This window comes from Excalfactoria chinensis, chromosome Z, assembly GCF_039878825.1.
Source record: "Excalfactoria chinensis isolate bCotChi1 chromosome Z, bCotChi1.hap2, whole genome shotgun sequence".
Classification (NCBI taxonomy): Eukaryota; Metazoa; Chordata; class Aves; order Galliformes; family Phasianidae; genus Excalfactoria; species Excalfactoria chinensis.
In genome coordinates, this window is record NC_092857.1 from 18,565,117 (window position 1) to 18,587,407 (window position 22,291).

At 39.4% G+C, this 22,291-nt stretch overlaps 1 protein-coding gene across 1 annotated transcript in view; it reads left to right on the forward strand.

Annotated features, from left to right (window-relative positions):
- The window catches only part of ZSWIM6 (zinc finger SWIM-type containing 6), a 107,501-nt gene that overhangs the window by 38,393 nt on the left and 46,817 nt on the right, over positions 1-22,291 (forward strand). The window contains exon 2 of the mRNA XM_072359584.1: positions 20,180-20,536. Within this exon, the coding sequence (XP_072215685.1) occupies positions 20,180-20,536 (357 nt within the window). The remainder of the gene's footprint in view (positions 1-20,179; positions 20,537-22,291) is intronic.

Consider the following 22,291-nt stretch of genomic DNA (forward strand, 5'->3'; position numbering starts at 1 on the left):
CACTCTGAGTATTGGAGCTTGTCTGTGGAGGGAAGGGAGAAAGTTGTTTATGATACAGTCAAAAGTATTTCTTCAGTAATTGAGCAATATTTTTGCTTGACACAGGTTCACTACCTGCTTAATTTGTGAGGTTTAATTAAGATACAGGCATCTTGTGCTGCCACAGACACAAAATCAATGTCTAGTTTGCCTGAGGAAATGGCTAGTTTTCCTTTTGGGATCTGGCTAAATCTTTATTTTTTTCTTTTTCTTTTTTTCTTTCTTCTTTTTGAAGGCATTAGTGATTCAGAGAACAGAAGCAAATAGCCATTTTTAAAATTCATGTTCTCAAATGTTAATTTGATGCTTTGAGGCATAAATGACCTTTCTAACCAGCCCAAACTTGTCAAACAAAGGAACGATAGAAACAAGCTGCTTTGTTCTAATACAACAGGCTGCTTTTCAGGGAGAATTTCAAAACAATTCTGCCTCCTTCTTCTCAACAACATTAAATTAAACTTTGGCCTGTGCTACATTTGAATTTAGATGCGTATGCATCATTGGAGAGATGGTGGTGGAATCTAGACAACCTGTGCGAACTGAACCATCGACTTCAGCTCCTGAAGCCCAGGGCAAGTGAAAAATGCTTTCATCCACAGCTACTGCAGCTGGTATTGCTTAGCCCTGGAAAAGCAGTTAGGTGTGGGTCAGGAGAATTAGGAGGGGATTTCTTGCTGTCAGAAAACTGGAGCAGGGAGGGAAGAGAGAAACAAAACTATCATTACTTCTTGAAACCGGTAACTGTTCATATTGGAGCATGCATAACTATAAAATATAAAACTACATTCTTTGTAGCTCGTAGGAGTTTGAGACTAGAATTGTAAAGGTATGTTGTAGAAATGGGGAAAAACTCTTCTGTATCAGCACCAACTCTGACAGCATAAGGTGTAACAGATGAAACAAGTGCTTTAAGGGCAGGATAAGGAGATATAAGGCAATACAAAAAATAAGCCTGTCTTTCTACAAGGCTATGTGTTCATTTTTCTACTCTTTTCCAAAAACATTGAACTACATTTGGTGATTGTATGGCATTCCTTGCCAGCTGTGCTTGTGAAGTCTGAGATAAACCTCTGGAAAGAATGGCATGTTTCTGAAGGAGACACTATAGTAGTAAACTTCTTACTTAGGAGATGAGTTAAGGAGTAATAATCTGGTGTTGCAGTACTTGTATCTTTTGTCTTATAGTTTTTGTCTTGCTCAGTGTTTACGTTCTCACCCAAAGAAGAGATATTCAACTCCAAAATTTGTTCCAACTTTCATAAATTCTCAGATCTCCAGCAGCTGAGCTGTATTGTAAAATCTAAAGATCATGTTACTACTGTTCATTCATATTTGGTCACTTGAATCTTTCACGGTAGGGCTCATTTGGGGATGAAATATGTGTATGTTATCCAGGTTTTCATGAACACTGATGTGGCCTCTGCATATATTCTGTTTTAGATAATCTTCTCAGTGCTGTTTAATATAAAATGAAAAGAAAGAATACTTACCTTGTTGGCTTATATTTTGGCCTGGTCGCTTAGCTATGCTCTCTAATGGTTATTTTTTCTGGTACATCAAAATCCATTCATGAATGTGTTGTACGTTCATAGAGTTGCAGGTTTCCATTGATACTGCATGATTTTCTCACAGTTGTATGACTTTATTTTTGATTGGTAGTGAATCAAATGTTTGCATTGGTTTCTTGTGTGTGTGTTTTTTTTTGTGTGTGTGTGTGTGTTTTTGTTTTTTTGTTTTTTCTTGTTTCTTTTTGCTTTTAATGTCTATTTCGTTTTTGATTACTCTTTTATTTAGCTGAAGTTCCCAGTGTCCTCTAGAAAGGGGACATGACACAAATAACCTGAAACCTTGTATAAAGCTTTCAGATCAGTTCAAAATAGAACTTGGCCAGGTGTACCTTTGTCTGTTGTGGTGGACAAGATCAGCCTGCTTTTTACAGTAACCGAGGAGAGGCAAAAATGAAAGCTTGATTTTGACTTCTGAAGTCATGGAATACTTTCTAAAACACAAGACATGAACAAACTGTGTTGCACACCATTCTGCTCTCTGGACAAGAACAAAGAGGTTCCTTCTTTTCTGTGGTGGTGTCTGCAAAATTGGTCTCTGGAGCTCTTCTGGACTGTGCAGCACGTTGTCAGCCTGGAGCCTTTGTGCAGCTACAGGAATGAACAGTGGCTGCTGTGTGGAGTGCTTAACGTGTGCTCCAAGCTCATTCCAAATTTCTGGTAGAAAACCTGGACCAACAGCATAGAGACCAACATGGTCACAAAAGTATGAACTGCGCTTGTTAATTATTCCATAACTTGTTGAGTTTGCAGTTGATTCTGATAGTTGATCCAAACTGCTGTCAGTCTGTATTTTCTTACACACAAACGCATGTGCTTTTGCTTTAAATTGTTACAACCATTTCTAACCTAGCTGTGCATTTTTTAGGCAACTCTTGGATTCTCTTGTGTTTGCGTATTTGTGTATTGAGGTGAGTAGGTACCAGGATAGAGCTTTAGACAAAGCCGTAAGAAGAGCAGAACTTGGAAAAAAAATAATTAAAAAAAAAAATGCTAAAGTACTTTAATTACATGATCGCTGGCTTTTATCCATTCAAGAATACTTACTCTCTGAAGCTGCAGCATTTCTTAAAGAACAGAATTCATCCGTGTGCTGTTTACCTGCAGGATATCCCCGCAGAAATGCTCTGAAAATGCATCTTCACCTGTTTGACTTTGAGTGTGTTTTGTGCTGCCATGACAACCTGGTCACAAAAAGCCTTGGGCTTGTGGTTTCCAGGCCTGATTAGTACAATGCGCTGTAATTAGGAAGAGGAAAAAAACCCACAGGCTGTTTTCCAATTTAAATATTCCCACTGCTCCCAAGACTTCCCCAGCTTTCATTGTGCATTGTTTCAGATTAGTCATAATTGAAATATTTATTTTGTTCAGTGTGGCCTGGGCATTGGGAAGAGTTGTTAGGATGTATCTGGGCTTTCAGCAGCATGGAGTTGGTGCCTCCCCTGAGAGAGTCCTGTGATTTGGGGTGTACCCCAGGAACCAACCAGAGGTAGCACATAACAGCATTTCAGCACTTTGCTTCTGCAGCACCAGTTCTCATCCAGAAGGGAACTGCAGGTAACACTCAGCTTTCCGTTCATTTTTCAGTTACTCTTACTGCCTTCTGCAATTAGTTGGTGAAGAGCATCAGAGTGCTGAAGTGGGAAAGAAATCAAAATACTAAGCTTTGTGTATTTAATTTTTTTCTAGATACAATGGGAACAGTAGTTTGGCAGTACTGTTTTTTTGTTTGTTTGTTTGTTCTCTTTATTTTTTTAACTATGAATTATATCTAAACCGAATGGAGTTAGTTAATTTTTTATTTATTTTTTACTACAGCTGCTGTAGCAATGTGTGCACAGCTACTGTTTTGGTAAACAAAGCCTAGCAGCCAGATGGCAGTAATATTTAAAAAGTTGAGTGACATGGTTTGGAAGCATCCAACTGGAATATGATGTGCTTTGCCTAGGTACCTTCAATTTAGTACACAGTGGAAGACTTTAAATGTGTTATCACTGCAGTGTCTTGATAGAACAAATAGACCATTATGTAGACTACAAATAATGCTTGTTAAACTTGCAGTTGATCATTTCTGATAGATGATCCAAATGGCTGTCAGACTGTATTTACTTACACATAAGCAGATGTGCTCGTACTCTAAATCAGGATAACTATTCCAAATCTAGTTATTCACATTTTAAACAACTGCTAGATACTAGTTCAAATATTTTTTGGTCTCATGTAGACTTGGTTTTTCCAGTATATCTTTTTTCTGGCTCCATGCTCGTACTTGAAAGGTTAAAAATTGATGCATTTGGTTTTCCACTGTGCAATTGAAGAATTACTACTGGTTAAGAAAGGAAAATAGCTTATTTTTCTTTCTTTGTTTGTTTTGTTTTGTTTTTGTTTTTCCCCAGGGTTTCAGTGTCCAGAGTACTTTGCTGTTCTCTGTATGTTTTCAATCTGTTGAGTAACTGCATTTAAAATACTCAGCTTACTGGCTTTTCCTTGCTTCTGAAAGCAGGCCAGACAAGATCGAAGCATTCTTGGTATCAACTTAGCAGCCATCAGTTCTTGGGAAATAATGAGTAAGATGCAGCTGCTGGTGGTGCACCTAAGAGAAAACATGATCCTTGAGCTATTAAGCCTCAAAATAATCTTTTCCAAGACTTGAAGCACCATCAGTAAATGGTGGCAGATTTCCTTTATTAAAATTTGGGCAGATCTTCTGCAAGGCTGCCTTGCCCCCTACCCCCAGCTTTTTGATTTGTGAAAGAGTAGAAGGAAATGGTGGAGCCCCATCCTGTTCAGACTGCCTGTTTCTTATGCACTCACCTTCCTTGAAGTAGGCATAACCCATTTGCTCTGCTGATCGTTGCAGCAGCAGCGGCTTTGGCTCTTCTCTTTGTTCCAAGCTCATGTTCTGGTGTTAGACAACCTTCTCCATTTTATCCATTTGATCCCAAAAGCTTTTCTTTCAAACCTCAACTCTTCAGACAGCTGCAGATATCTTGCAAATGGATTGCACGTGCATTTTTTGAATGCAGGTGACTGCGTTAGGCTCGCTTAGGCCACTCTGACATCATGCTGTACTTCATGACCTTCCCTTAACACAGCAGAACACAATCCATAATAAAGGGAGAAATACGTTCCCTGCCCTCCACCAGCACCAGTAACTTTTGTGGATTAAGAGTGTAAATAATACTCAAGTGCTGCAAATGCTAGCAAACTGCCTCTGGTGTTTTGGAAGCTTTTCTCTGCCGTTTGAAGTGGTTGTGGAATGGGTCAATGGCGTATAACTCCCCAAGTGCTGGAGTGAGTTACTTCCTTACAACAAAGCCTTTGGAGTCCCCAGGATAACAAAGCAGAACTAACTTCATTAGATGGTTGGAAGCAGAGAGACTTGGTGAGATTATAGTCGTTTTCTTTCTGCTCATTATCCTTAAGTAATAGTAAGAGAGGTGTTCTCATCTTTTAAGAAACAAGTTTTATTACTGAAAAACTCCAGGCCAGGAGTTCTGAATTCAAATAAACTTAAACTTTGTTTTCATTTTATTTAAGGTTTTTTTTGTTTTGTTTTGTTTGTTTGTTTGTTTTTGTTTGTTTGTTGTTGTTTTCTTTATGTTCAACAGGCCAGGGAAAAAAAAGTTCAGCAGTTTCTCTCAGCAAGTTTTACCTCATATTTCAATATTAATTCTGGAAGAATAGCTAGAGGTAGTGTTTGTTTTGAGCTGGTTAGATCATAGAACAGTAATTGCTCCACCTGCTAAATCAGCATCTCATTACAGCAGTAGAGCCTACTAGTGTTCTCAGAACAACTTTGACAGTAAAAATCTGGACAGGCAATTTTCATATGAATTAATGTGGTAAGCAGGAAGGTTGCAGGGACAGCTATTTTAATAACGAAATCCCTCAAATTCACCTGAAAAGTGAATAACACTTGAGGCTACTTTATTGTTTGGAAGGTAGACTGAGGAAAAAGTGTAAAGGTTGCTTCTCTTAATATCCTAAACAACTTTTTTGTTGAGTATTTTTCCAGAAATGAAAAACAGTCCTGCTTTTAAAGAAAGGTGGCTTCTTCAGCCTTCTTGTTTTTCATGGTCGAGAAGCCTTGGGATTTGCATCACCTTCTCATGCAAAAAAGCCGACATCGCCTTTCAAAGTAATATGTAAACTTGCAACGTCTTTACTCTTAAAAAGAAAATAGTTTTTTTTTAATCTAGACCAGTATTCTCTGGCAGGAATACTTTAAAAGCACATTAAATTTGCAAAACCAGAATATAATAGTTTCATTTTATACGTCATGAATTTTATGGAGATGAATAAAAAATATATTAACCTTGTTTTAGAAGAGTCTTTGTTCTGCTTCATGATTTTGGCATTTAGGTTGTTTCCCTGCGTAGGGACTGTCAAGCTTTGTAGTTTGTTTGAAATACATTTTCTCTCCTCCTGAATCTTGTGTGATTTGACCAAGCAATGATTTTACTCTTCCTTATGTGCATCATGGATTTCAGTAGTTGTGAGTGACCTTCCTCACAGGTTGGGTCACTGTTATTCCTGAATCTTGTATGGACAAATCCATGTATGTTCTGATCATCTGGGGAGGCACTGGTGTGTTGTTGGAATTGCTTACTGCTTTAAAAAGAGATGTGTGCTCAGAAAAGTGTGCATGCACAAAAAATACTTCTGTAGCAGTGTATTGTCCACAATAGATCCAAAATGGAAAAGGTTATCTGGAGGTTTTCCTGTTCTGACTGCATGCAAACTGTGCATATGTGTGTATGTGTCATGGGATGTTGGTTTCCCTCTGGCCCTCCCTGGTGCAGCCTTCCCAGCATCTGTGGTGCAGGCTATGATCAGGCATGCAGAGCAGGCAGACTCCTACTTTGTTTTGCTGATTGCTGCAAGCTGTTGGGCAGTGCAGTGGTGCTCTCCTTCCTAAATATCTCGGAGTAGTGGTTGATTTCCACATTACAACAGTCTTTGTGTGCACTGGGTGAACACGAAAGCTTAATCTCCTGGAATCTTTCCTTTGTCAGGACAGAGTTTGTCTAATGTGTAAATGGAAATAGGGGGGAAAAAGGTGTAGTAAGTAGGAAAGCTTTGGACATCATCTCAAAACGGTGGGCTGTTGGACTACCATTTGCTTGCAGCAGGTAAGAGTGGAGTGGGTTGAGGCTCTCTCTGTCCGACAGGGGGTGTCTCTTGCTACTTCCTCATGCTTAGATTTATCTGTGGTTTAGAACAAGGAGAATGTGCCCAGTTAGTTTTGTTAACAACCCCAGGCAGCCTTTCGGGGTGCTTTCATGTTTCGTACCTCCCAAGTCTAGCATAAAAAAAGATCTGAAAACTAACTCTAGAACAAATGCCTGAATGCAAAATCCCAAGTGTCTATTTAAGATAAAGCTCAATTTAGTTAAGTGGAGTGCCCTTTGCCTTGCTTTATGTTCACCTTCCAACGCAGTGCAGATCATCTCTTGCTCCAAAGCAAAGTACGGCTTCCCAGGGGACATCACCCCAGTAATGCAAAATGCATCTTTACCGGAGTCTTATTGAGCTGTTTTGGAAGTGATGTAGTAAGAACGTTTGAAGCTGAACTGCAGACCACAAATGCTGGCATATATACTTCTTTCTAGACTAAGCAATAGGCTAATTTTGTTATCTGGAGTAATCACATTGATACTCCTTTCCCAGAGGTAGGCGTAGAGAGTGTTGATGATGCTGTCTGAATAAAGTGTTTGGGGTTGGGTGACATTGAAACCTTTCCTGAAAGACATGGAACATCTCGCACACACTGATCCAATACCTGATTCAAAAAAAACCCAACAACTTGGTGGTGGTTTTTGTGTTTTGTTTGTTTTAGTTTTAAACCTTTTATTTCTGTAAAAGTCATTTGCTATTGTGAAGAAGATTACTACTTGGAGATTTATCTAGTAGGAAGAGTAAAATCTGGAGGATTTGGACACATTTCCAATGGCAAGAATAACCTGGAGTGAGTTTCCCACTTTCTGAGATATGATTATCTTTCCACTTCTCTTCGTATCAGAACAGCGTAAAAACTATACACTGGGGAGTGAGACCCAGGAGCTAAACTGAATTAGATTGGTAGTTGCAGACCAGAAGCTTCTCACATTTGTTTACTTCCCCCTTAGTCATGGGTTTTTTTGGTCTGGAACAGTCTGTAAGCTGCTCTTTTGGGAGTCTCTTAAAGAACGTCAGGGAGAAAGCCTAATAAAAAGTACAGCTTTTTTTTTTTTTTTTTTTTTTTTTTTTTTTTTTTTTTTTTTTTCAAAAGGAAATAATGCTACTTAAGAGTACATAATATCTGAACAAACATGCAATGAACAGCATATCATTCTCCACATTGTGCAGTGGCATTAAATATACATATTAGTAAGGTAGCAGATGCTGTGGTTCTGAAATTGCCATATAAAGTAGCAGTCTTTTGCAGCAGGGTGCTGCTCTGTGTGAGGCTCCTTCACATGTAATGAATAGGTAATTTCAACTCTATAGTCCATGAGAGACTAGAAGGGTTAGGGGAGGCGGTGCGTTGTGGTAACCCAGACCAGCACAGTGTGCCAAGATGTGCTTTTAATGGAGCATCACTTCAGAGCTCTTCGGGGTAAATTCATGAAGAGGGATGTTCATCTGTTAGCTTGTATTCAAATATGGAATTAGTGCTTCAGAGACCAGGCTGGCCTGTGACTGAGAGGAGATGGTGGAAGGTTCCCCGCCTCTTCTGAAATGGCAGATATCAAGTGTGTTTACGTACTCTGTGCAACCAAAAGGTGAAGTAAAATGAAGGAAATGCATCCCCAAGAACTGGAAAGATGAGTGGTGTTTCCTCTCGTCCCTCTCCCAGAGCATGTTGGCCCAGCTGATATATATCACTGATTGGTAGATTCAGCTAACAGGTGAATTCTGCACTCCTCTGACCTGTGGGCACTGTCGTCCTGCAGGAGGTGGGAAATACGGGTTTATTGTTCAGTAAGTTGAGGTCAACAAACATCAGATACTTGTGGCTTATTATTGATATGCATATTCTGTGTTTTTAAAAGTATTTTGAAAAAACTTGGTTTAATGGTCAAATATTTCTTGAGGCAAGCAACATCATTTAGTATTAAAACGTCACTTCTACTTGTTAGATAAAAAACTAGGTCTTTGGGTTTGAACATCTAAGACTCCCTTGGAGAATAAGGGTGTTAGGCATTGTATGGATCCAGAGATTTGGACGGTGGAGAGGAAAGGAGATTTCGAAGGAAATGGCTGATCGTGTTTGTATTTCCTGATATGTCTCACTCCTTATCAGTGGAGGAAGCCTCCTGTTTGAATAAGTAAACAGGAAAAAATGGGTTTAGTGAATAGTAATTTTCACTGTATAGTCTAATGCACCTTAGTTTAGGGAATGATATGTTTAAACTGTCTTTCAGTAGATAGAAGTGAGTTAAATCATGTAATAGTTATTCTTCTGGAAGCCTGATGCTAGCTAAACTGTACTTTTCCTTCCGACTTGACTGATAAGGGTCAGGATGTATTACTGGGGGAGGTGTAGTGTATTTAGGTTTTAAAAAGTGGACAACTCTGTTATAGTGTCTAGCTATTTCCTTTTGCTAAGTGAGAAAGCAGAGAAGATTTCCAAAAGCAGTGGAAGTGTTATTGTAGAAGACAAGAATGAAGATATCCTTTCTATGATTTTTTTTTTTTTTTTCTGAACCACTTAAAGGGATAAAAATCAATAGTCTTTTATGTAAGGGACCTGACTTGGAAGTATTTCAATTGATTTTGATGAGAGCTGGGATGTTGACAGCGGTACACGTTAAAGGCCCAGTTTTCAGTTGATGAATTTTGTACAAGACCAGTGTGTTAGTTTCAGATAGACAAAACAATCCTGAGTCATAAAATTAGTCTTTAGGGTACTTGGTCTTGCAGGATAAGTTTCATGCTCATCGTCAAGCCTAACCATTGACTATTTCAGTAGGCATCCAAAGCTAACAGTGAAGCATTAACTGCTCTTCCACAAGTGCACCACCTAACGACTTATCGAAGTGCTAATAGTTGTAGTGCAGGTGAGTTATAAGAAGCTGAACTCTAAAAGCAAATGGCAAGAGAACACGGAGATCTGGGAAGGAAAGGGAAATTTTACAAGAGTTACTACTTTGTTACTTAGAATGAAGTTGTTGGTTGGCTCCTTGGTAGTTAAAAAGACTTGCCAGCCTTGAGGTTTTGGTCTTCTGTCTCTTGTTTTTGGATCTCCCAGCACTGCATTCTAAAAGGGGAATAATATGCTTAACAAAGGAAAAGGAAATGTTTTAAGGTCTTTCTTGGCTTCTCACTGACAGTTATAAATGAAAATGCTACCAGTAGTGTTTGGTGTTTTTTTTTGGTCGGGGTCCTCAGTGTAATACCTTGTGTACTGTAAAACTCAGTCTGGAGGCCGAACCACAGCATGCTAAATTCCATTAACTTACTTAATAAATCCAAGTGACAGATTTGAGTGTTTAGTTATATATGTCCTTCCTTTCATTGTTTTATTCTTTATTTTATCCTGGAATTTTTGCTTCCTTGAATATGCAGTTCTGTTTTTTCCTGCTTTCCTTTCCCTTTCCCAACTTTTTTACTAGCTGCATCTGTTATGTTGGCTGGAAGATTTGGTTTTGTGTCTGTGGGGCACTAGTTTAAAAGAATAATCTCATTTAATTTTATCTTTTGTGATAAATATGACGTTAAGAAAGGCTTGGATAAAGTGATACGTGCTCAAATACTATCTAGAATGTAATTAATAGAGTGTTAAATACAGCTTGTTAAACCCGTGGGTGCTGCAGGGTAGATGTAGATATTCCTCGAATTTCATGGCTCTGGCAAGGAAGGATGAATACCTCATTCATTCAAGTAAAATCAGTGTGTGGCTTCAGAGAAAGAGGTGAACTCCTAATCTACAAGTATTTAAGAAAACTGGACATTAATCTGTTTGAGGAGCAGCCACTTGCGCTAAATGTGCAGGTGTGATGCAATCATTTGGTTTACCCAGTTAAAGACCACATTCACTAGGTTCCCCCACCGTCACACACCTATTCCTTAATGTATATCAAGAAGTCCCTGTCCATGCGGCTCCCAAAAATCAGAGATGCCAAGAAATTGCTGCTTGGGAACGTTTGTAGTTTTTGATTGAACCAGCAGATATTTGTATTTTATAAATAGAATAGGACAGGTAAGCAGTTTATACTCCACATCTTCTGCAGCTTTAGAAATCTGAAGCATATTTCTTTGTCATCCCCTGTATGGAAAGAAATGGTGCATGCCTTTGTGGAGGAGCTGTATGTCAAGTCATGACAGCCCATTTGATTGGTGTGGTGTGCTAACTGCTTCTGTGTTTTGATTTGTTTTCACAGAGCAATCTTTTCAACAGTGTGAAGTGAATTAAGATTTAGCCTAGCAACAGTATGGAAAAACTGTGAACTGCAAGAACCTATCTGCATAATACATCCACTTTGTGAGTTTAGGCTTGGTGCCTGTGTTGTGAAGTGTATTCTGATGTATTATGTAGGTGACCTTTGCATGTTGCTTTATTTTTGTGTATTTTACTTCTATTTTTATTACAGTTGTTCCCCAGGATTTAATCTGGATTTGGGGCTCCACTGCAGTTGGCCTGAGCAGCTAGAAAAAGAATCATGCTTTCCTCTCCTATTGGCTTCAGCTGTACTTCAGACCCATCTGTGACGTTGGTGTTTTCAGACTTTCATCCTGGAGATCTTTCAACATTATGTTTTTAGTGGCCTTTTCTCCGCTACTTTGCCAGGAAATGCCGTGCCGTCCCTCACAATGCTCTTGTGACCAAAAGAAGTTGCTAAAAACATCAATCCTGTAAAATGTACAGTCTGATGTCAGCTATGACCCTCGTGAAGTCCTGTGTAAAGCCTGTTGTTTCTATGCTTAAAAACCTCTCTTTCTCCTTCTGTTTCCATTTTGGTTATGAATAAAGAGGATTTCAGTGAACAGTCCTGAGTCTTGCAGTAACACAAACATTTGCAGTAAATAAAATTAAAGCAATAACATAATTTTGTAAATGCTGAAAATTAAGTTTTTCTGAATATTTACAAATGAAAGAATAAAATTGTGGCCATTAAGAAAGGCCTCAGTGTCTCCCTTGCTGGAAATTTGAATGCTGTTTTTCATTTGATACAAGTATATGGTTGATTTTTGCTCTTTTTCTTTTTTCCTTTTCAAACAATAGAATTTATTCCACAACTAGTTATGGAAATGGGAGTTGTAATTTCCTCTCATAGGCCAAGTATACCATTTCCTGAAGGAAGCAGTTTTAGAAATATACAGGCTAGTGCTTTTTCACAGTTTAAACGTGTGCTGTTTCAGTGCATTCTTAAATAGCTCTATCAGTGAAATGTTTTGTGCTCTTGGAATGACCTAAATACCTTTTATTGCGGGATGCTTATGTTTCAGACATCCTGTGCTGGGTTTTCCCAAACTTTAAGCATCGTTATGGAAATCCAGACACACTCATTTCAGGAAGTAGTCATTTTCTAATCTTCTTAAAATATCTTCCCCGGGTTTATATCCGTGATTACTGTTGTCTTCCTTTCTAGGGTTTTGTCCACTTCCCATTAAATACAGTGGCAGTTGGATCAAGCCTTTATCCATCCTTTATCAAGAGGATGAGAAAGCAGCTTTTCCAAATGATAAAGCAGTGTTATGAGTCAAGCAGGATGTGTTTTTTAAAGAGTCTCCCTTTTTGTGTTCGCCCATCTTTCCTGATTTAAGCTCTGTGGCATCAACTGCATTTATTCAGAAAGCTATCTAGACAGTTTCTCCAAGGTTAAGATTTTGAGCTTTCTAGCAGTAGCCAGACTCAACCACTCAATGGTTGTATCCACTGCAAGACCTAATGCTGCTGTTACGCTTATTTTTAAGAGCCAAGCCATACAGAGGCACTGTGCGAATAAACTGATACAGCGAAACTAAAATTGCAGTTTATGCAACCCAAACGAAGGAAAGGTAAAATTGTTAGTAAGTAGTGAATGTGTTAGTAAAACGGTGGTATGGGCAGCGAGGAAGGTGCCTGCACAGAGGTCCATTCAGGTTGAAGAGAGAGTAGAACTGAGGCCTGTCCAACAGAGCAAATTCTCAAAACAAAAGTGCAGTTTGAGCCTCCCCTATTCCCCTTCCCTTCAACACAAGGAGGTCTTCCTGGAAATTTTCTTCAGTGTAAGATTTGACTTCTGTTATTTCCTTTCCATGGAGACATGCAACTCTTAGCTGAGGGTAAGCCTTAGGTAGTAGCCATATAACATAAAGAATTTATCCTCTTAGCAGTAAGAATATAAATAGCAATTTAAAGAAAAAAGGACCATATTGGGTCTATTTGACAGGCAAAACAGCTAATAGACTCAGGTATTTACTTCCATGAACATAAGAGCAGCCTGTTCCTTGCTAGTTGCTGTAAGGGTGTTATAATGAAAGCAGGAGGTTTAATCCTTAGTTTGTTTCTTTTGCTTTTCTTAATTTGCATTCAGTTTCCCTTTTGCTATATTTATCCTTGCACTGTAGTGAATTAGTGCAGTTTCTCTCTGTGAATACCACAACACGATAACAGAGTAGCAGTAAAAGCTGATGCTGTGCCTCCATGGGAGATGGATGCTTCCTGCAGGAGGGGAAGCCAGCTTCTGCCAGTGCTATGGAGCAAATTCTTCCCCAAAAACTAGCAGTGAATGTCTTCCCGCTGGTTCTCTGAAGAGTGGCAGTGATCAGCCGTTGTTCCTGGTCTCCGAAGCCTATTCCCAGGGTGCAGATCTTTCCAGACTGTTTGCACATCCTGCTGTCTCAATCTGTTCCTTCGTGAAAGAACAAAAATAGAGCCTGAGACATTCACCGGCATTATCCTGGTTTCCTTCGTTTCCACCAAAAGGGGTGGGTTTGTAGTGAAATGGAGTAAAGGTTTCCTTATCATGAGGTATTTGTAGATAATTAGGATATCTTAACCTTATGTTTCCAGCCTTTGTTGTGGCTGGATGTAAACCTGAGCCTACTGGGTGACTACTTTTATTTTGTTACAGTCTTGTAGACAGCTTTGTGCATTCTAACCGGGCTGATCTGAACAGTGTGTGATGAGTTAAAAGCACAATTATGTTAGAGTAGCTCCATCTCTAGCAACTTTCCTGAACATTAACTGCCCTCTTCCTTATCATTCATTTAAAATTTGCTTCAAGTTTCTTGTCAGAGACTATAGATTTGATGGCTCCCACTTCACACTCTCTCTGGAGCGAGCTATCCTGTTATGTTATATCCTGTTATGCAGTGATGCTGCAGATAGCTAAACCAGGGCTGATTATATCCATGAGGTGGTTGGGATGCAGGTGATTTCTGGCATGTGCTCAGTTGTGATCATGTTCTTTCTGTGGGGATGGGGAAAGTCTGTAACCACAGAGACTGTGATGGCACCCTGAGCCAGTGACCCTTGGGGCTGTGCTCCTGGGGTGAGTGCTGTGTTCTATACCTCTACTTCCAGATAGGAACTGCAGTAGGTGTTGGTCTTAGAACAGGAGGAGGCTTGTGGGTCTGGGGAAGGTGTTTTGTTGTGGTATTTGCTATGTGAATGAGCTTTTCTCCTTGGAGAAGAATGGTCTGGGTGAACGTATCCCATCCACAGTCACCAGCGAACCTACTTGGACCATGGCATTAGGTGTTGGCTTTTGGGCAGTGAAAATGTAACATGGACCTGTTACATAGCTCAGCTTCAGAGATCAGCAGAGTCCTTTGCCTAATGAACACACTGAGTTGAACAGCTCTTAGATGTGAAGGTTTGGGCTGCGAGAGGAAGTCCTGGAGGAATTCTGTCTTTAAATAAACTGTTGCATTCTCATCATCAGGAGAAATAACTGTGGCCACCGGGGTCACTGTTGCTGGCACAGTTACAGCACACGCTGTCCTGGGCACACGCCAGATGTCACGGACTTGCAAGTTGTCAGCGCGGTGTGTGTGTGGAGTTATTTATTGCTGCTTCCACTCTGCCCTTGCATGCTGAGGTCCCGGAATATCCGATGCCGAAAGTTGTCTTTATGAATGTGAGTCATAGAATGCAGGCAGTTGTTTGTGACCAGCCCTCTGTTAATATGAGAGTGCAGTGGTAAAGCCAAATTCATCCTACTTGGCAGTCCTCCTGAAACATAAGCTGTTCTATCCCATGTGCATACATTACGTATAGTAAACACTTAAGTATTGCACCTTAATTAATCCTTTTTTGTGCTTCTCATTACCACTGTGCCAGCATGTTTGAGGTACTGTGGGTTGGTATTTTCCATTTTAAATCAGTGTTTCTCTGGTTTATAAATAGGCTGCTAACGTTAGCTTCAGGCTGAGTGGTGGCATGCAAAGTTTTGACTTCAGAATGATTTCAGAGTGTTGCTGATCTGTGTTTGGAGTGCTCTGCAGTTTAGACAACTGAATGCAGCATACTACTTTGCTGTCTTAAAGGGAAACCACTTCTTAAAAGACAAAATTTAAATGAGATGAACACGATTTATATTTTTGCTCATCTTGGGGAAAAGGAAAAGCAACTACTAGTCTCACTTGTGAAAGAATAGCTAGTGGGCAAGTTGGGAACTACTTTCCAGCAGCATTTCTTGTTGTTTGATAGGCAAGATGAAGCAGAGCTGTTTTTCAGTTTTCTACACTTTGATAATGTGTGCCAAGTAATGCAGCAGTATAAATAAACCCTGGTTGGCAGGCCTGCAAGTTGGTGTAAGTGACTGTTAAGATAAGAGGATATGATTCTGGCTGCCAGAAGAAATGAGAGGGGAGGTTTCTCATTTGTGTCAGTCTTGCCCAGGACTTCTTGCTCAGAAGCAGCTCTTCTGTCTCTCTGTGCAGAGCCTCTTTTCTCAATTCACTTCTCTGGAGCGTGGAACAGCTCATCAGTTTTGCTAAGTGGAAGTGTATAGATGGCTACTGGAGAACAAGGTTAATGGATCAATATTAAGGATTATTTCAGTTTTCCAGATAGAGTCAGTAGCACATTTCCTAACTTTAACACAGTGTATACGTAGTGGTTGAGGTATGCAAGCTCAAAGTATGTGGCAGCAAGCTACTTGGTCACTCTTAAGTTTTAGGATATTTCTGTAGCTGAAATTAGACATTTTTCTCTTTTCTGTCACAAATAAACAGTACCCAGTAGTGATGCATGGTTGCATTTCAATCAAAGCTTTCTATTGTGAGTGAACTTAGTATTAAGGGTTTTTTTAATAGCTGGAATTCTTGGCAGTGGTGCCGTATTTCTTGTATATGCAAAACAGCTTTGGAATTTTTTCTTAGAGATTTTATTAAAGAATTACTGTATGTTTACTGGAACAGCCTGCTATTTTTCAAACCAAACGTGTTTATTTTGATGCCACGTTATGAATAGGATAAAACCTCGATAAAGAATTATTCAGAAGTCTTTTTTCAGAGAAAGTTTGTTGTGTTTTCTTTTTTGTGCTATTGACTGACTCATAGCTCCTATGGTGTTAAAGGTTTTTTTGTTTACTTTTTTTTCTCTTTCTAGTCCACCATTTTAGAGCTTTGAACTCTAAATGACTTAGAAAAATCCAATAACTCTTAAGATCTTAGACTGAGTTATTTAAAGTTACTTAAATACATTTGCTATACTCTTGTTTTATTTCCCTTAACCACAACATCCTCAAAATTCCTGTTTGTTTGTTTGTTTTCACAGTTTTACATAGCTTGTTCTGATAGTTCTTGCTTGTCTTTGTATCTCTTAAAACATATATTTGGACTTGAGTAGCCTGTGAAAAATGCTTTGCAACTCAGGGTAACAGGAGATAACAAATTTGAGACCTCCTTGATGTTGCTTATTTAACTGCAGTAAATTTGCTGCTTGCCCTGTTGAAATAGTGGAAATTGTTGCAAAATTTGCTTTTGATTTGAGTAACCAAAAGCCGGCCTACTGCTGTGTCCGCACATATTGCTTCTCCTCTGTTGTTTTGAAGCTTCCTTTGTTTTATTTTAGTGTTTATTTTCTGCGGCAAAACTCAGAAGGACATCTGAAGATGCTTAGTTTTACTGGCAAATACTGCCTTGTAGTAATACAAGTTTTCCTTTATTAGAGTTTTACAGTCCCAGACAGTTCTTAATTAGCAGATAGGATGCTGTCAAACAGATTTAGGTAAAAATTGCTTTGTAAAAATCAGTAACTTTGTAGTGTTTTCCTCCTGATGGCACTTTGGCACAGTCCCCTTCCAAAAGTACAGCAGCCGAAAGTGCTGTTTTTTGGCTGTTAAATCATAATTGTGGTGAATATTCAATGGAGGGAAAATTTATCTGTGGAAGAGCTTCATTTGATGTGTTGTCTTAGTGTTCTCGTTGATTTTGTAAATTCTATTTATTTATTTATTTTCCAGAATGCAAATGTTCTGCATGTTGAAAATATCAGTAGAGCTCGAATTACTGGTCATGTGCTGTTGTGAAAACAATAGAACTCAAATCTCAGACTGCTGCTGCTGAAGGGAGGAGGTGAAACTTACTCTCTAAATAGATTCTGTAGTGAACTCACTCTTCTGCCTGCAACTCTTTTGTTGTCTTTAGATAACCATGAATGAGCTATTTGTTTTCAAGGCGAAGCACTAGAGTTCTTGGTGGTTTGTTTTTTCTTTCTGTTGTTTTTGTTTACATTTTGGAAAGGGTAAATCCTTCTCACAAAGGTCATAACTTTGACTAGAAGAGGAATTCTTCTTGAAGGGAAATGCCTATTGGAGTGAAGGTTGCAGCAGGAGAAACTGAAGAGATCTTAGTACCTTCCAGTCCCAATGTGGGTGATCCCCTTTGCCTTCAGCAGGGAGCATCTCACATCTCTCCTGTTGGCAGCCTACAAATTGCTGCTGAGAGAAGCTTTCTAGCAGAGCACAGTGCATCGGTTTCCTACCCACTACGAACTTTCTTGTCCAGAGTTCTCTGAATGGACTATAGATGAAGGCTCTGTCTACAGGAGGGGAACAGCCCTCCTTGTCCAATTACAACAGCCCTACCAGCGCTTCTGAGTCAAAATTTCCTATCTGTCTTCTCTGGCAAATCTTGAAATCTTTTCAAAGGTCGGATTTGCTAGTGACAACTACCTTCTTTTTTCTGTTTGGCTATTTAAAAAGAAAGAAAACTGCTTTGTAATTGCTCAGCATAGTATATGGGTGCAATGCAGCTAATGCAGATCTGCTGTGTTTTGGGAGTGCCTGGAGAGCTGATATTTCTGTTTAAATGCAAGTTAAGGTGAGAAGGGTAGGGCTGGTGATTTGGATGTTTTAATGCTGCCACTGTCCAGATCAGGATCTATGTTTATAAATGTTGCTGCTTGTAATGTGAATTCTCAGAAAACTGCCATGGAGAGGGAGGAGAGCAGGGAACAGAGCTTGCCTGAACAGGAGTAGGGACTTCGAGGCAGTTCTGTTGTTAACACTGTATGGAGATGTGCCAGGAGGGCTTAACCTTCTCAATACTTTTAATTTTTCAACATTTAATTAAGATAGTAGTAGCTGGTTGGGCATGTTTTTCATTTGGTTTCATAGGAAAAGAGGCAATAAAATATTTTCTACAGAAATTAATAGTTCATCTACATACTGAGAGCTGGAAGAAGTGGGACCAAGCCCTTTCAGTGTTCAAGTGTTAGCTCACAGTTGATAAATGCTTCATAGGATTCATAGAATCACAGAATCATAGAATTGCTCAGGTTGGAAAAGATCTCAAAGATCATCAAGTCCAACCACAACCTGACCACACTACCCTAACCCTAACCCCTCGAGATGCTGATATTAAAAGAAGATTCTCCTATACAATTTCTTTGAGATCACTAATCCAGCTTTCTTACATCAAGAGATAACCTGGAGTAAACAGCTGGCTAAGTTTTAACAAAGTCGCAGTTTCTTTTCTGAGGGGGCAGTTATGGAAGTGTCCTCATTACTTAGAAACAAAAGGGAAAGGCAGAGGAGCTCACGATTTAAGGGGCAATTCCACTCCCCTTCTCTGTGCAAGTACTGGGTGAAGCTGAGAGCAACATGGGATTGCTGTGGCTAGTTCAGCCCCCTAGCCCTTCCTCTCAGTGCTCTTTGCGGCACTTTTACCTCTTCAGTTTCAATCCCAGTCACTCTAACTGGTAAATGGCCTTGTGCAAAGTCTAGGTTTGTGTGCGCAGATGACCTTTGGGGCAGAGTATCAGAGTAGTGCAGCCCAATGTAGTGTGAACAGCGATGCTGACTGCTCAGCCTGCTCTGAAACACATAACATAAACAATTGGGAAAAGTGAGAAATTTTCCTCTTTGTTTCCTGTATCTTGGAGAGTTTGTGTTTTTTGTTTGTTTGTTTTTCCTTAAAACTGTTGGAGATGTGGACCATAAAGCAGAGTACTTTTTTTTTTTTTTCTGCTTAATTTTCATTTGATGCTCTTGTCTGCAAAACATTTTCTTGTATTTCACAGAAATAAATCACTTGGACTTTATGTGGTGTGGTTTTATGTTATTTCCACTATAAATAGTTAATATGTAACACTTCTAGTGATTTTAGATTATATATACTGCCCAAGTTTAATACTGATCCAGTACATGAAATTTGGCTGCAGTTCTGTGTATCCATACCTCTGACTTAACTTTTGAACTCGGATAAATGTCATGCCTACACAAAATCCATGAGAAACAACCAAATTCTGCTATTTAATGAGAAATTGAGAGCAAGGCTTAGTTTGTTAACACAGGGGTGACTTTGGATCCGATCTTCAGGGAGCAGTGTCTGAGACTGTGGTTCAGTAGGGTTCTTTATTGAGCGGCAGTATCTTTGCTGAAGTGAACATCTTTTTTGTTTTGTACCCTAGCCTTATTACAATATACAAAAACCTTGCTCTTCTACCTTGCACTTCATCATGCTGTATGAAAAACAGAGTCATAAAGCAAACTTCTGAAGTGTTGCTTGCACATCTTGTTTAGTACTGTGATTTTTATGTCCTGTGCATGGATAACTGCAGCAGTATCAATCTACCAAGAGCTATGCAACCATATCTGCTTTACTAGGTCACTTATTTGAAAGTGAACTTTAGCACCGCTGTAGTGGTGGGAGAGGTGAAAGCAAGTTAAGTGACTCGTGTCGACAAAACTATGGCAGTGGAGATCAGAACCATGGTTCATGCCACTAGAGTGCACTACTTCCCTCTTGCTTATTGAGAGAATGGTTAAATCTGCTGATAGGTGTGATCTCTCTGGGATAAGGTTTGGAAAATTGCTCCCAGCTTGCTGAGCTGCTGGGAATTTTACATTGATCTTGACTGGATGCAGCTCTGCTTGTGTAGCTGTCAGTGACTGAATAAATGCTTGACTACTGAGCTTTTATGATCTTTGTGATAGAATGGCAAAGGGGGCATGTAAACTCACTTCCTTGGGTTTTGTTATAAGTGGACAGGCTGTGTATGTATGAAAGGGTTCATCGTATTTGTAATTAAATCCAAGTTATTTAAGATGCATCATTTATAAGAAATATATATTTTTAACTTCTTTAAAAAATTTAATTGATACTGAGATTATAGTATTTTTCTTAGTAACATAAGCTCTCTTCCTGCACAGGTTTCCACTTGAGCGGCACAGTGACAGAGCCTGCAATGCAATCGGAGCCAGAAACTGTTTGCAATGTAGCTATCAGCTTTGATCGTTGCAAGATTACCTCAGTGACCTGCAGCTGTGGAAACAAGGACATATTTTATTGTGCCCATGTTGTGGCACTTTCTTTATACCGGATCCGCAAGCCAGATCAGGTCAAACTGCATCTTCCCATTTCAGAGACGCTCTTTCAAATGAACAGAGACCAACTACAAAAATTTGTACAGTATTTGATCACAGTGCACCATACAGAAGTTTTGCCAACTGCTCAAAAGTTGGCAGATGAAATTCTTTCTCAGAATTCAGAAATCAATCAAGTCCATGGTAAGTTCAATGCTTGTTCTTCCTTTTGCCTCATTCCCTCCTTGATTTTGAGTTTAATGGCATTCAGAAGTATGACCTCTTGAGTTCTTCTATGATTCTGTGATCTATACAAAAGATAATTCTGCACTTGTAAGGTGCCTAAAACTTTTGGGGAGAGAGAAGAATTTGTGAGCAATGAGGTTGATCCCTTCAGTGCTGTTTGTACATGACCTAATTACTTCACAATTACGTTTTCCTTCTATGAAGAATGTGATTGCTCTCCTTTGTGAACTCAAGTTGCTCAAAGAACCAAGTTACCAACTGTGTCTTTTTGTTACTCTGTTCTTTTTAAACTAATCTTTTGATGTTTTGATTGTGTAGTTTTGTTTTCATGGCTAAACATAAAAGCAGGTAGGTTTTATGATATATTTCCGTGCCTTTTTGTTTTGTTTTTGTTTTTGTTTCTGTTGCGGCAGCCTGCAGCATCAATAAAGGTCTCTTTTCTGTTCTTCTGCTGCAGGTAGTTTTAATGGCTTCCAGTTTCTTGTAGTGACACATTTTAGCTTTTTTAAAGGGCGCTGTGTGTGATATGACATTGCTGCTGATGTTGCTCTTCTAAGGACTCTCCTGAACTGAAAGGAAATAGTTGTGTGCTTGAATTGACCCAACTGTTTTATTACAGTCTTGTGTTCCTATAAGGACAGGGACACTAAAATGTCATATAGTGTTACAATTTCTGTAAGTTTGAGTGCAATTCTGAGGGAAGACTAGGTTCATAGTCCATCGGGTTATGTAAATATGTCTTTCTTTCTTTCTTTGTTCACTGACAGGAACAGTTCTTGTGTGCTAGGTAGTTCAGAGGGATGACTGCTGTTGCAAAGAATTTGCAATACCAGTGCAACAAATCTACCTTAACATTAGAGAAAGAAAAACACACATTTGCTATATGCAGTGTAGGAAGAACGAAACAAATGAGTCTCTGATTACATGGCTCATCTGCAGTCTGGCCTCTTTCTTTGGCTCCAGTGACCCTGGCAGAAGAGCACTGGAAGGTGTTCAGCAGAGCTGCCTGGTGGCATTGAAAGAAAGGTAAACTAAAGCAGGTGCGGAACATTAAGGAATAGAGAGGGATGCTCTGATGTTGTAAACTGAAGGCATGCATAGCATGAGAGCTGATAATAGCTTGAACATAAGGAATTCAGGGAAAAGAAGGAAGAATTGTTATGTATATGTGTGTGGTGCTGAAAAGACTTAAAATAGGTTATTAGAAAAGGCGAAAGCAGGGGTGGGAAAGACAGGCTATGTCTCTATTAGCTGTGCTGTGGCTGTACTAAGATGAAAAACAACCAAAAGGCTGTTACATGGTGCTTAAGATTAATCTGCTTCAAATCTGAAATTATGTAGGTGGTAGGAAGGCTTTGAAGAGCTCTGACCATAGCATTTCTCTTGATTTGCCTATGAACTGGCTTGGGAGATGGAGTAACTGTGCAGTACTTTCCTTCCACAAAAGGCAAGTTGGATAATTGTTTGTTTGCTCAGAATTCTGTCTTGTGCAGAATTTGATGACTTTGTTCAGGTTTTGGAGTGTTTTGGCCACCTTGATTAGGAGGGCACTGGGGGAAGCTAGTGGAGTGGATGCATCAGTGGCACAGCCCATGAAGCGATGAATCCTTTATTTGACCCTCTGCTGATGCAAGTGGCATTGTATTATTTCTTGTTTCCTAACTGAGCGTCACCCCAGGAAGGTATAGGGAGATAGTCTTAGTTTTAGAAACA